Genomic DNA, 15,306 nt, shown 5'->3' with positions numbered 1-15,306 from the left:
CCAAACTCTTTCACTAAACACTACAGGATAGAATAATTTTCAGGGTTCACGGCTACTTTTGCTAAGCCATTCCTATCTGTCCTCTTGGACAGTTCTACTGCCTTCTAACCAGCCTCTCCTACTTTCTCTTTAGCCCTGGGAATTACTCGTATCTTAGGAATTTCTGCAACAGTGATTTCAGTCCAAAGTACAGTTGTGTAAGAACTTACCATAACAGTAGATGCCCTACTGATGGCTGTTGAAGTATTTCTTCCCATCCTCCTCCTCCTACTTTCTTTTATCTCCTTTCTTCATCTTTCTCCCTCTGTTCTTATCCCTTGAGAAATACCTTATGACTAAGGGAACTTTCTTACCACTTCATACTATGCCATCCTAACTGACCAGTCTTATGTCTTGGGGATCTTCAGGCAGCTAGCTTGGAGATAATCTGAGGAGTTACACTTGTATGTCTGCCTGTATACTCCTATGCTTGCAAGCTAAGATTGAATTTACGATCCTGGGAAAGTAAAGCTTTGGTAGCCTGGCCAGATGACAACAGTGATAACCCACTTCAGGAGTGCTGCAATATTGATCAGTAGGGCATCTACTGTTATGGTAAGTTCTTGCACAGCTGTAATTTATCATGATACCCCAGGCATGACTCTACATGAAAAGTCTACAATGCTATCCGAAGTCTGTTTGGTTACAGCACCAACACCCATTATCTTTTCATATCCCGGTTTTGGAGTTTCTCAAAAGTGAACTCACTTGGTGGAAACAGAAAATATCCTTAAATCCAGGTCTCCCCTTCCCCCTCCCTTGACCCAAGCAGTCGGTCACCACAGACACCTTGAACTTTGGTTGGGGAGCAGTTTTAGGAGAGATAAAAGTGCTAGGTGGTTGGGACACCAAGGACAAACCCACCACATAAATGTAAGGGATTGTCTTGCTCTCTGATTAAGGCAGTCCACTCTCTGAATCATCTTTTCCCCCCAACTTCAAGTTTTACCAATACCACAGTCATGTGGTACCTCAAAAATCAAAGGGGAACCAGGTCTAACTGCTTTTACAGGCTAACAATGTTAGCTTGTTACTATATAACTTCACAGCAGAATCCCACTCTACAGGCATCCTGTCAGAGCAAAACTGCAGCAGACAAAGCTGAGCAGGACAAAGACAAACCTTCATGAATGGAAACTAGATCAGAGGATCACTTCTGTTGGTCATCTGTGGCCCTAGGGACCACTACAAGTGTTTACAGACAAACCAAAGTGATGTGGTGCATAACCAAGTAAGGGTGAACCACATCTTACCCTCTGTGCAGACTAGCCATAGTAGCTTGGGATATAGTCTTACAGCACATTCTCACTTTACCCGCATCTTCCATATTGTCAGAGCAAAACTATGTGACAGAAAAGCTGTGAAGGACCAGGACAGACCCTAACAAATGGAAATTAAATCAGGGGTCTTCCAAGACTTGATCCATCTGTGAGGAATTCAAGTAGACCTCTTTGCCTCCTCTTTGAACAGTCAGCTGGCAAAATTCTACACCAGGACTCCTTACCAGAAGAACTGGAAGACAGATGCCTTTTCTTTTCCTTGAATAGGAATGTTCCCATACACTTTTCCACCATTTCACTGATATCCAGGGTACTTCTGAAGATTCCGAAGGAATCCCCAGATGTCATTGTGGTGACTCACATCTGGCCCAGGCAACAGTGGTTTCCCCTTCTTTTGGAAATAGCCAGTGACAGTTACCATAGACTTCTTCACAGACTAGTTCTACTTACAAAAGAACAGGGATGTTTGATGCACTGTAACCCAAAACAACTTCAGCTAACCTCCCTGATGATATGGCCTCAATTCCCTTTAGGCACTGGTTTACTGAGGAGCTGTGGCAGGAATGGTTGGAGGCAAGAAAGTGTGCTACTAGCAAATCACATATTAGTAAATGGAAATGTTTTTATAGTTAGTGCCAACAACATAACCAGCACCCATTCAGGGCTAGTGTTTCTCTGGTTTTATGTTATTTGTGTGAATTACCATCCTATGGCCTTTTAGTCTACCATCAAGGCTCATTTATTAGCCATTTCAGGCATATCTGCCCATAGATCCTCCTCTTCAAATGCATTCTCAAGTTAACATTTTGGTTTCGCATAAGAGGCCTCCAAGAAAACCTGGTGGCCCCTCCTTGGGATCTTAATGGTGTGTTAAAGATAAGACTTGCTCCATTTGAGCTAGCACATGGGGCTGACTTGAGGTTCTTAACATGGAAAATAGTTTTACTGATTTCTCTGAAATGCAGAGAGTATCTTGAGTTGCAGGCTGTTATGGTGTCAACCCTTTCTCATTTTTCCACTGAGACAGGATTTATTTGAGAACCAGTCCTCTTATGTCTAAAGTGCTATTGGAGTTTACTTTGTCAGACTGTCTTACCTCCCTATTTTCTTTCCTGAACCTAAAATGAGAAGGAAACTCCATGCCTTGGATGTCCACAGACAGCTCAGGTACTATCTTGATAACTAAATTTTTCAGATCTTCAGCTCAGTTATTCATTTTTTGTGAAGGGAAGAAAAGGGATAACATGCATCAAAAGAAATGGTTTCCAAATTATCTAAGAAGAAGGGACAGCATGTGTCAAAACAAACAGTTTCCAAATGGTTATCTAAGGCTATTCCCTTTTGTTGTACTCACCACAGCAAAACTATTCCAGGCAGGGTCAGGGTCCACCCTACCAGGACCTTGGCTGTATCTATGGCTTTTTGGAAAGGGTTGGGATTTATAAGCAGCAACTCAGTCCTCTATACATATGTATATAAAGCATTACAAGCTTGATCCATCCCTAGGTCCAGACCAGGCTGTGTTGGGAACCATTCTCCAGGGGCTCCTGGACCCTTCTCCTTCCTCCTCTTTTTAGTCAGCTCATCTAGACGTGAGTGATGGCTTCAGCATGTGGAATGTGCCCTGAAGCTTTGGAAGCTGGCCGGCTGTTTATATCCTGCGTAGGATATAACCCATATAGCTAAGGCTACTGCAGCAGTGATCATGCAAACATATCTACTCTTATGCTAAGTTTATTTACACAACTGTACTTTACTAGCAATAACCTAATGCAAATAATTACTGGGCCATACTAAGTAGTAGTATTGCTTTTTCTTTTTTGTTAACTTTAGTAACACCTTATATTACATATTGATCTAAGTAATCATTTAATTTTAGAGAGAAACCATTACAAAAAATTTTTGGCAACATGAAACATGTCTGTTATTCAGTTTAACATTAGGTAGATTGCTTGAGTCCTACCATCCCTAAAATATCACTTTCCTCCTCCTAAACCTTATTCTGAATGTATTGTTCCCACCGATTTCATTTATTTCTGCAGTTTGCTCCTCCCCTTTTCTGTAGACCCCTCCTCCAATTCTTTTATATTATTTACAACATGCAGCAATTCTATTAAATTTGGTTTTGGTTTTGATTTCCATTTTCTGTTAATTGTTTTTTTTTTTTTTTTTTTTAGCAACCAACAGCATTACCTTTTGTAGTGCCTTACTTGTTTAGGCAATTCAGTTTCTGTATCCCTGCTCAAAAGAATAATTTCCTTGGTTGAAAGTAATTCATTTCTGTGAAAGTACCCTGTAGAGAATTTCTAAAATTTGTCAACGTGTTGAATTCTCAAAAGATGTTCTTAGGTTCCCTTCTTTTTCCCATTGCACCTTTAGCAATTGCTGTCTACCTGTTCATCTGAAGTCTGCTTAAGGTGTAAAAAATACATATGCAAACACTGCAATGCAAAAATCCCAAACTTTAAGTTTTTCTTGCATACTTGAAAGTATTTCCATTCTCATTTCACAGTCTTTTCTGACTTACCCTTACTGATTCTTATAGTTACCCATAATAGGTTGTTTGAGATGTTTTTTTTAACCATCATTTAAATTAGAGTACCTCTTCTTTAGTTGACCGCAGTATGTCCATAGTAATGAGTTTCCACTTACATCAGCCACAGTAAGGCAGTGACCCCCCCCTCAGTCTTGTAATGATAGCAGTGGGACTAGAGTGGATGATCACTTTTAAATGCAAGCTTCAAAGTCCATTGAAATACATTGCAGCTTATATCCTGTATTAACAAAAACAGCCCTTCCCCAAATAACGAAGTACAAGCTTTAATGGCCATAGTAAGATATTCTGCTTGTTTCTAGTAGTATCCAAAATTCAGCAAATCATCCCCATCAAAAGAGTCACTGTGTGCCTGTAGTGATGCATGTCCTTTTGTATCAGGCAGGAAGCCCACCTAGCCCCAATTGTGACAGTGACACTGGAGAGAGCAGGCATGTTTGAGTAACAAAATACAAGCCATGCACTCCTCATAAATTTATTATAACTTGTTTTTGTAACAACATAAACAATGCCTCCCCTTCCACAATATCCAAGTGCAAGTAATAGTACCCATAGTAAGGTAGTGGCCACCACTTTAGCTAGATACAAGTACTAATGCCCATACCAAAGTGTATCTACTTTTTTCCAACAGTTGTCACTGCTACATGAAATTTCCCTCCCGTCATTAACAGCAGTGGATTTGTGAAGTGTTAACTTATTTGACCAAATGCAGGTCATACTGTCTATAGAAGTGTTTTAGAGCTGGTTTCCAACAAGGACATCACCCCCCCCCCCCAACACATACACACACACACTCTGTCTCTAACCAAATTAATTGATGGTGACCATCGCAATGTATTTCCACATATTTTTGACAGTAATCTCCAAGAGCAAGTAACTCTCCACCCTCCCCACTAATGATTGTTCCACTAGTGAAACTTGACATATTTGACTAACCATATGTGAGCCACTCTCTTCATAGAAGGATATTGCAGCTTATTTCTAACAGTAGCAGACAGTTGCTTGCATCTGCCTTTGCAGTAATCTAATGGAAACAGTACTGGCTAGAATAAGGTGCTTCACCTTGTTTACAACAGTACCAAAAGACAGCATCTCCCTGAAACATTATTACAGAGTCCTTCTAATTGATTTTACCCCAGCTGAATCATTTTGAAAGCACTCCCTTCAGTAAAGATGCTGACACTTGGGAAAGTGGACTTGTTTGACTAAACAAATGCAAGCCTTATAGTACATTGAAATGTTGCAGTTTGCTCCAGTCCAACAAGAACACATGTGGCATACCCTTTTAATAACAAATGCAAGCAATAGTGGCTGTAGTAAAGTATTTCAGTTAATTTTCAACAACAGCCGCAGCAAGTCAGCAGTTGGGGTTTGGCAAAATGGTTAAGGTGATTACCTCACTGACACAATATACAGAGTATAATTCTCACCTTTGAAGGGAAATTTGCTAGGTTTAAAATAGCCTGCAAGTACAGCTAGCATAGTACTTATCTATGAGCACCTTGCCCCAGTAACAGTAGTGGCACCAGGGAAGGTGGATACCTACCTCACATTGGGTGGAAGAGCAATTGCCGTTGGTACTGGGATTTTGTTTTGTTTCTTTGTTTTTTTTGGGAGACGTTTTCATTAATGAGAATAGAGGTGGATGTTCTTCATGCTTCACTGTTACAGTCATTCCATTTGAGTTATCTGCTTGCAGTAGCCCTCAATCGGCCTGATTAACAAAGTCTTGGGTCCTGCGTCAGTTGCTGTCCCTTCTTCCATGACATCAGGTCGTCGGGTATAAAACATGCAGCCGACGCCATTACATCAGTCTTTCTTGCTGTGCAGTGTCTGAAGTAGAAGCAGTTCGCAAGTGCCGGTCGGCCGACTCCTGAAATTTTCGTTTTCGAGTTTCAGAACCGAAGTCATCAACTAAAGCTAAGTACCCCATTGGAGAAACTTTCTTGCTCCTTACCAATGTCAGTAAAAGTTAATAATTGCATTACTTGTGGAAAGCAAATACCTCACAAAGATTTTCATTAGTACTGTATTCCTTGCCTAGGCCCTGACCACAACGTGTCTTGCTGTCGGTTTTGTGCTTTATTTAAACAGCGCACTATCCGTTGTTGGTATATTTTCGCTTCTAAATATTTCTGTTCTCGGTTTAATTATCCAGAAATGTTGGTTAGCCTTCTGACTACCGGGATTCTGAAAAAACACAAAGATAAAGATAGAGACAGGCCGCCGAGGTCCATAGCTGCCAACGACGTTTCTCCTAAGCCAGTCGCCATTTCGCCGGTACTCAGTGAGGTGCTTTCGCAGCCCCTGATACCCGCTACTTCTGATTCGCAGGCCTCTACTGAGACCCATTCGGAGTTCGGAATGCCGCGAGATGCTTCAGCTGTGGAACCTGCAGATGTCTCTACCTTGGATGGGCCCGGAGCCGCTGTGCAGGCACTGGCTTCTGAGGGTGTATTCAGACCTACGGACTTGCATATTAAACCAACGCCTCCTTCTTCATTTAGGCCAAAATCTTGAACCATGCCTAAGAAACCGACACCCAGGCCCGCAGGCTCAGGCCTCTATGCCTAAAAAAACAAATGATAAGAATGGCTGAAGATCTTATAACTCTAATCAGGGGAAGCCAACCTCCCCCTTCTAAGAGACCTATGACTGAATTTATTTAAGAATCTTCTGAACAGGATTCTGATTTTTCTGATTCTTCTGATGATCTGGATTTGCCCTTATCTACTTATGAGGATTCTGATGCAGAGGACTCTATTCCCACTGCTTCCCCTCCAGAGGATTTTTCTTTTGGTGAAACCTTACATACTCTATGGGAGCATTTCCACTGGGAAAGCCAGGATTTTTCTGATTCAAAAAAGAGGCTTAGTGATTTCTTACTCCTACCTCAGCATAGGCCTTTAGCTATACCTCCTGTATAAAGACATTGTTGATGATGCTTTCTCATAATCTAGTTTGGCCCCTGATTCTTTGCCTCCTGCTCCCAGAAAACCTAACAGATACTACAGGGTTCCTGATTCTCACAAGTTCCTCTTTAAAAATCCTATTGCAGATCCAGAGACTATTTAACAGGGACCCAAAGGCATTAAGGCTTCTACTGCTAAAAATCCTACCCCCTCAGATAGAGACTCTAGGGCGCTTGATAGATGGGGTATGAAAGTTTACACTTCTGCAGCCTTGGCCATTAGGGCTTTAAACTGCCAGTTTCATATGTTAAAGTATCAACAACATGTTATTGGATTGCTTAAACAGAAAATGATGTTAATTCCTGACTGCGCTGAAAATAAAGAATTACAGGATTTAATGCATTCTGCTGAACAGGTTAGAAAACATACTTTGCAATGTGGATTTGATTCATTAGAGGCCTCTTGCAGGGCTGCTGTTACTGGGTCTGTGCTCAGAAGGCATGCTTGGCTTAAGGAGCAATCTTTGCCTGATCATGTTAAAGCTAAATTGTTGGATGCTCCCTTAAATCAGGACCGCCTGTTTGGCAACAAGGCTGAGGAAGTTCTTAAAAAGATGGGAGATAAAGCTAAATCTATGCAGACTGTTAAAGATTTCTTACAAGTTCAGCCTCCTAGATTTAGTAGGCACTGGCCCTCTAAAAATTGGTGCTTTCCAGCCCCCACCAGGTCTTCTCGAGCCGAACCCAGACACAGCAGAAACCCCAGGTTTCAATGCCAAGGGACACACAAGACTAGGCAGTGGGGGGTTTCCGCACCCAAAACGGGGAGCAGCAAGACTCCCCCCTATGGAAAACCATCTCCATGACTTGCTTTTAAGACTTCCAAGCACTTTCCAACTGAATGCTCCTTTAGGCGGAAAGATTGGTCTGCAGGCCAAAAACTGGGAACTCGTTACCCAGGACAAATGGGTTTTAAATATAGTGTCCCAAGGGTACAGATTTCATTTCCACACATTACCAACACCAAGCGGGTGGCCAGATCTACCCCCAAATCAGTGGGCAGAGGCCCAAAATCAGGTACTCTCTCTCTTAATTACTCCAAAAACGTGCTAGCAAGTACAGCAGATGCACGGGCCAAGGCAACCTGAATGTAAACAAAAAGAGAAAAGGCCAGCACCAGGGATACGAAGCAAAGATGATTTATTAATTCTACCAGACCGGTTTCAGCATACAGCTTTCTTCAGTGGTTATACATGGTCAGCAGTTCACAAACTGCATTTATATATGATACCCAATTCAACAACAATTGACATCATTTCCTGTGAGAGCAACAAAAAAGGATAGTACATACAAAGTGTTACAAAATGCATGTATATATATGTATGAATATACGTGCATAAAATAAAAGGAACAGCATACAAAGATGAATAATCTAATGTATTCTGAATAATAAAGAAAAGGAAAATAAGTTAATAAATTATAAAACTAACTACTGAATATTCAGCATAATCCTAAGCACAGTTTCATAATTTGTCATTAAAACCTAGTGGAAAAAGACCACCTAACTTGACTATCCATTTCTTTTCTTTGGTGTTCAATAAATTGTGCCATCCTGTTCTGAAATCTTTATTTCCAAAAATTCTATCAATAATGGTAAAAGTGAATTTAGCTGTTTTGTGAATCAGTGAGTGTTTGTACAAAGCGTTGGTCATTCTAGCATTTCTAATGTCTCCCAGATGTTCTGACATCCGACATCTGAACTGTCTGGATGTTTGACCAATGTAGAACGCTTGACATGTGCAAGTTGCCAAGTAAATAACCCACTCACTTCCACAATTAGCAAAACACTTAATATTAAATAATTTACCTGTATTTTTGCTGGTAAAATTCTTAGTCTTAAAGATGTGTTTACAGAAGGAGCAATGCCCACATGGGTAACACCCCACTAATTTCTCCCCAGAAAGAGTAGTTTGGTGATGCATGCTCGATTTGGTCATGATCCTTTTGTAATGTGAGAAATGTGACCCCAGGGTTTCTCCTTTTCTATACGAAAACTGACATCTGTCTCCCAACCAGTCATCAAGTCGTATGTTACTTTTAAGTACATTCCAATGTTTGTTAATGATTTGAGTGAACTGATAAGTATTCCTTCCGAATGTTGTAACCAGCCTGATGGTATCCTGATTACCCAAAAAATTTTTGGATTTGTATGTTAATAGGCTGTCCCTCGATTGATTACAAGCCCATATTGATGCAGTTTTAACATTGTCCTGCTTGTACCCTCTTTCTAAAAATCTATTAGTAAGATCCTGATGACATATATTGAGGTCTTGCTCTGAGGAGCATATTCTTCTGATTCTAAGAAACTGCGATTTGGGAATATTATTGATAGTGTGTCTGGGATGGAGACTGGAAGCATGTAGCAAGCTATTATATTGTGGATACTTCCTGTAAACCTTGTTCTTAAAGTATGATCTGGTTTTCGCTCCAAATGTACGTCCAAAAAATCAATTTCTTCTACGTTGTAATTGACAGTGAATTCAACTCCCCACTTGTTACAATTGAGATACTCCACAAATTCCTGGAGATATTCTGGGCCCCCTCTCCAAACTAGCCAACAGTCATCTAGATAACGGCACCAGATGTCAATCTCAGGTAAATATAAATTATGCATACCATCATAGATGATTTGTTCCTCTATATACCCCATAAATAAGTCCGCATAAATAGGGGCAAAAGATGCCCCCATCGCAGTGCCCTGAATTTGCCAATAGCATTGATCTTGGAAATAAAAAACATTCCTGGTAAGTACATGTTCAGCCATGCAAACTAAAAGAGTATTGAAACCAGGAGGATAAATATTTGTTCTATTAAGCCAAAATTCCAATGCCAGCAATCCGGCCCAATGGGGAATACAGGTATATAGAGACTTGACATCAAGAGTGCACATGAGCCAATAAGGTTCCAATTGGGATTCTGAAACTATTTGGAGAAATTCGGTTGTATCCTTAATCCTGGCCCTGATATACGTCAATAAGGGCTTCAAATGCTTGGTTAGATAAACAGATAAAGGTTCAGTAAGTGAACCAATCCCCGAGACTATTGGTCTGCCGGGAGGTTCCCTGAGAGATTTGTGGATTTTAGGTAATAGATATAAGTATTGTTTGCAAGGGTCCCGTACTGTTAATTGAATTCTTATTTTGGCACTGATAATCCCTTCCTCTACTGCAGAATCCAAAAAATCATCTATGGCTTTCTTGAAATTTGGAGTGGGGTCCAAGGACATATGGAAGTAATGCTGATTGTTGGACAACTGTCTTTTACCTTCAGCCCAGTAATAACTGGAGTCCATAATCACAATTGCCCCACCCTTATCCGCTGGAAGAATTACAATATTAGAATTGGATTTGAGATCATCTAAGGCCTGTTGTTCATCTATACTAAGATTCTGTCTCAAAATATTACCTGAACCCAAAACATGGTGCAAATCTTTGATGATAGCTTGTTGGAATATATTGGCATGCTTGTCCATAGGTGGATTAAAGTTGGATGGTGGAAAACGAAATTCAGCAGATCTTTGAGCACAGATATAGATATAGATCTGTTTGCCTCCCCCCGAACCATCAACTGGACAAATTTTGCACAAGGATTCTCCACAATCAAGCTTGGAAAGTGGATGCTCTATCCTTCAGCTGGAAAAACCTGTTTATACCTTTCCTCCTGTACCTCTGCTCTCCAAGGTACTACTAAAGATCAAACAGGACAAGCCAAGGACGATTTTAATTTCACCAGATTGGCCTCGCCAACACTGGTGCCCACTCTTGCGCAGTGTGTCACGCTTGGCTCCATGGCACCTGCCTCAGACTCCTTCCCTGTTGTCTCAGCAGGAGAACATGATTCTGCACCCTCAGCTGCAAACCCTGAACCTAGCAGCAGTTACCTAATCTCTCCTTTACCATCCCTCAGTAAATCAGTGATGGATATCATTTTAGAGGCAAGGAGGCCTAATATTAGAAAATCTTATGCTGCAAAATGGAGAAGATTCTGTGCTTGGAACTAATCTCAAGGAATGAACGCAGCAGTGCCCAATTTTCCTCAGATTCTACAATACTTGACTGAGATGCTTCATAAGGGCTTGTCTTTTTCCTCCATCAAAATTCATGCCTCAGCCATTTCAGTTCATTATAACACAGAGCCTCCCCTCTTCTCTTACCCACTGCTCAAGCAGTTCTTCAGAGGGGCCAGAAATCTAAGGCCACCCAGGAGAGCTCCAACTCCAGCTTGGGATCTTAACTTTGTCTTGGAGAAACTCACTCTTCCTCCTTTTGAGCCATCTACTACTGCAGATTTAAAATTTCTTATCTGGAAAAAGCTTTCCTTTTGGCAATCACTTCTGCAAGAAGGGTATCTGAATTACAGGCCCTTATGGCAGTGGAACCTTTCATCATCTTTCATGCGGACAGGGTGTCCCTCAGAACCAATCCCTCCTTCATGCCCAAGGTGGTATCCAGTGTGGCTCTCAATCATTCCTTTCATTTGCCTACCTTTTTTCCTAACCCACAGAACAAAGGGGAACGGATACTGCACTCTTTAGATGTGCACAAACAGCTTAGATTCTACTTGGACAGGACTAAACCTCAAAGGAAATCTGAACAACTACTGGTGACATTTGCTGCAGGGACAGAGGGGAAAGCTATTTCAAAACAAACCATTTCAAAATGGATAGGCCACTGCATTCATTTCTGCTATATGCACCATGGGAAACCTATGCCACAGGGCATCAGACCCCATTAAACCAGGGCTGCATCTACCTCTACAGCCTTTCTCAGGGGCGTCCCTACTAGGGACATCTTAGAAGCTGCTACCTGGAGTTCTGTACATACTTTCACCAAGCATTATCATTTGCCAATTTTTCTCTAAATCCAGGGCTGGTTTTGCCAATGCAGTCTTGCAGGGCCTTATAGCTGGTCCTAATTCTATTTAAATTCCTCCTCCCAACCTTAGCTTTGGGAATCTATTCAAATGTAATGACTGCAAAAAATGAAACATGAAGAACATAGTACGGTTGTGTACACTTACCATAAATGTAGATGTTAAAGTTACTGTTGCAATCCTGGTTACCCTCCCTCCAGCCCTGTTTTCTTCCTTTGGCTATACCTCTGCTGTCACTTACTATACTCTAAAAGCTTTTTGATGTATTTGCTTTTCTGTTGGAGGTATATCCTTATATTTATAGATTTAATTGCTTCCCATTAGGGGGGCACCTGACATCTGGGGCAAGAAAAACTGATGTAATGGCGTTGACTGCATGTTTTCTACCCTTGACGACCTGACGTCATGGAAGAAGGGACAGCAACCGATGCAGGGCCCAAGACTTTGTTAATCAGGCTGACTGAGGGCTACTGCAAGCAGATAACCCAAATGTACTGACTGCAACAGTGAATACACTCGAACATGTACATTTATGGTAAGTGTACACAACTGTACTATCAGTGTATTGGTGCGGCTGCAGCAGTAGTAATGAGGGTATTTTACAAGTCTGGGATCTTAATGAAGGAGTTGAAACATAGATGTCCCTAGTATCACCTATGAATATCAGACCTATTTTGTAGGGACACCCCCTGATGTTTCTTAAAGTTTTGTTACATTCCTCCTAAAATTTGGAAATCATTTTGAGAATTTCTAAGATAATAGTTCCAGCATTTAAAACAGCTTTTTCCTTAGTTATTTTTTTTTACTTTGTTCCAAATTCTGTTGGTAAAAGTTGAGAACTTTGCCTACGATCATGAGAATTTGGCACTTAAGAATTAACACTGTTGATTCAAGTGCAGAAATTAGTTTCTTTAATGGGGTAATTGGTCTTAGTCTCACTGTTATACCCAAAGGAACTTTGCAGTCCAGTAGGACCTCATAGTGAAATGCTGCTGCTGATCATCTATGATTAGAGGAGTTAATTGAGTTGGTTTGGATACCATGTGACTATACCCCTATGCTATCCCACAGGAGGTGTAACAGGCACTGCCTAATTGGAGGATGCCCACTGGCAGAGACTGGACATGCTAGTGGGATTATATCCAGGAAATTATGGAAGTTCCACAGGGCAAACTGAAAATTATTGGTTGAGATAGCAAAGTCTTGTTTGACATGCCTTGCTTGCTACCAGTGTGACTGTTGCCGGGATAACCAGATTTAAAAGTGTTGATGATCTCTGCTCCTGGGATTGTGATCTTATCTTTGTGGAGGGATTTGTGTAACCTGAAAATCTTAGAGCCTTGTTGGCTGTAACTTTTATTTTTCTGGTTGGGTCACCCTTGTCAAATTCATTTAACAGCAAAGGTCAGGCAGACCGCAACACTGAATGTCCTCCATAATAATTCAGTTAAAGTGGGGGGAATCAAACTCAAACAACTATAAGGGCTGGCACACACAGCTCAGGGCTGTAATCTGCAAAATAAAAGTAAAGTTTGTCAGTACAGATAGGAATGTAATGTAACAGCTTCTTTCACCTAATGTTATGCTGATTTTAGCAGGTGCTTGAGGCCTGAGGGCCATGAATGCAAGACTCCAGAGTTCAAGCACCTCACCTAGAGCAGTGATACATGTGGAGCCAGGGTTGGGGGCCTCTTTCCCAGTGATCACCTGGTGACCAGGAGACCAGTATAACTTGGGTAGTCTGAGACAGAAAAGTTGTGTAAAGAGGTCGTATGGGCTCACCATCTGCAAGATGAAAGGTGAAAGTCAGAAAGGAGTGGAATATTGATGATAGTGGTAAGTTTAATTGTTAGTAGTACTTTGAGAATTTGCAAAGTACCATAAAGTCAGTGCACATGTAAATGTATGGCACTGGCAAGTATAGTTGATGATGTCATGTTATTGGAAGATGCTTTTCAAGGCTTATGCATTTGTCTGGGACTGTTTATTGTGCATTTCAAAAATATTATAGTGCACAGACTTCATTTTCATCTTGCTGTCTTGCCATGAAATGGTGCAAGAAGTTCACATTAGTGCACGAGTCTGCAGTCACTTTGTTGCCTTATTGCTAGATTAATGCATCAGAGCATATAATAAAGATAGGAACCTCACTTTTGTAAAATTCATCATCATGTGTTATGCAGGGAAATAAGACTTAAGACCGAGCACTACCTATCATACCTCTCAGCTGTACAGATTTTTGCCTCATATTTTTGGTCCATTTTTTTTAGAATACTGTGTTTTTCTGGCAAATCCTTAAAGACTGTAGTTAGAAAACGATGACAGACATTTGAGTTATAGACTTCATACCCTTCAGAAAATTAATGCTAATGCAAAACCTGTTATTCTATCAACTTTGAGTTTGCAAGAGAAATATTTAAAAATTGTCCCTATTTTTGAGCCTTTGTCCCACTTTTATTTATGGCTTTGTCCAGATTTCTTGATCTAAGAGTTTGAGAGGTATGCTACCTATCCATTGCAGAGTGAAGATTGTTTCAACTTTTAAACATTTGAAAGTATTTTTTTCTTTAAAATATTTTGCTTTTAGAAGTTTAGTGTGCTTGAAAACCTGACATTGTTTTTTTCTGTAGTCAAAAGATTCACTGAAGCAGGCCTTAGAAGTCCTGAACATGAATGGCTGCTCAGTGGAAGATCTAGGACTGGATTATACTCTTCCTGGTTTCCCAAACATTGAACTCAAGAAGGGAGGAAAAGACATCTGTGTAACAATTGACAACTTAGAAGAATATGTTCGAGTAAGTTCAGTGAAAATCAAATGTTTATTTTATTTATTTTAAGCTTATGTATGTCCTTTGAAGGTAATCTGTGGTTAGGACCCCCTGTCTTGCCTCCTTCAAAACTAACAGTAACATGCATTGTTGACTGCTTATTGGGGCCATTTGGAGTTTTGGAGGGTGCACAAGTCACAATGTGTTTTGTATCTGGGACCTGCTAACGTTGCTTACAATATTTTTTTTGCGTAAAAAAGTCAGACATCTCTTCACTTTAAGATGTTCCAATATAGTACAACGTGCTGGCCCCTTTGGAGTCGGACATTGGGCTGTACCATCAGAATCCAGCCACACTTCAGTTAGTTCTCTAAGTGCACTACAGTGAGAAAGTGATTCCCAGATGTTTTCCTGAGTGCCAGTCTTAAGCAGGAGAGCAGTTTCAACTGTACCTTTACAGGTTAGGGCAACATAACTTCTTTGTACTTTCCTTTTCAGATTAGTTAATCAGCATAAATGTCCTCCTTTATTTTCAGAACTTCCCACAAAATATACCTCATATTGTCTTACAGTAGAAAGAGCAACACTGTAGTAACCATGAAAAGTTGCTATTCCAGCATAACTGCTGGAGGAAAGTTTTTTCTCCAAATTAGGACCAGCTTATTACTGGAATTGACTTTCTACAGAATTCAGGCCGAAACATCCTTTCAGAATAAACTCAAAGATTTTCTTTTCAAAGAATAGGAATGCCGCGGCTTTAGGGATGCTGGATAAAGAGTTTAACTTGTTTACTGTACAGTGTTGACTGCACTGTCTTACAGA

General features: G+C 40.7%; 1 protein-coding gene across 2 annotated transcripts in view; it reads left to right on the top strand.

Moving 5' to 3' along the window:
* TRIP12 (thyroid hormone receptor interactor 12) overlaps nt 1–15,306 on the top strand; it is a 3,849,287-nt gene that overhangs the window by 3,695,907 nt on the left and 138,074 nt on the right. For both annotated transcript variants that reach the window (XM_044071052.1, XM_044071053.1), the window contains one exon: nt 14,347–14,511. In XM_044071052.1, the coding sequence (XP_043926987.1) occupies nt 14,347–14,511 (165 nt within the window). The remainder of the gene's footprint in view (nt 1–14,346; nt 14,512–15,306) is intronic.

Source organism: Protopterus annectens, chromosome 5.part0 (genome assembly GCF_019279795.1).
Source record: "Protopterus annectens isolate FY-2018-M chromosome 5.part0, PAN1.0, whole genome shotgun sequence".
NCBI classification, from domain to species: Eukaryota; Metazoa; Chordata; order Ceratodontiformes; family Protopteridae; genus Protopterus; species Protopterus annectens.
This window is presented reverse-complemented; position numbering and strand designations above follow the sequence as displayed.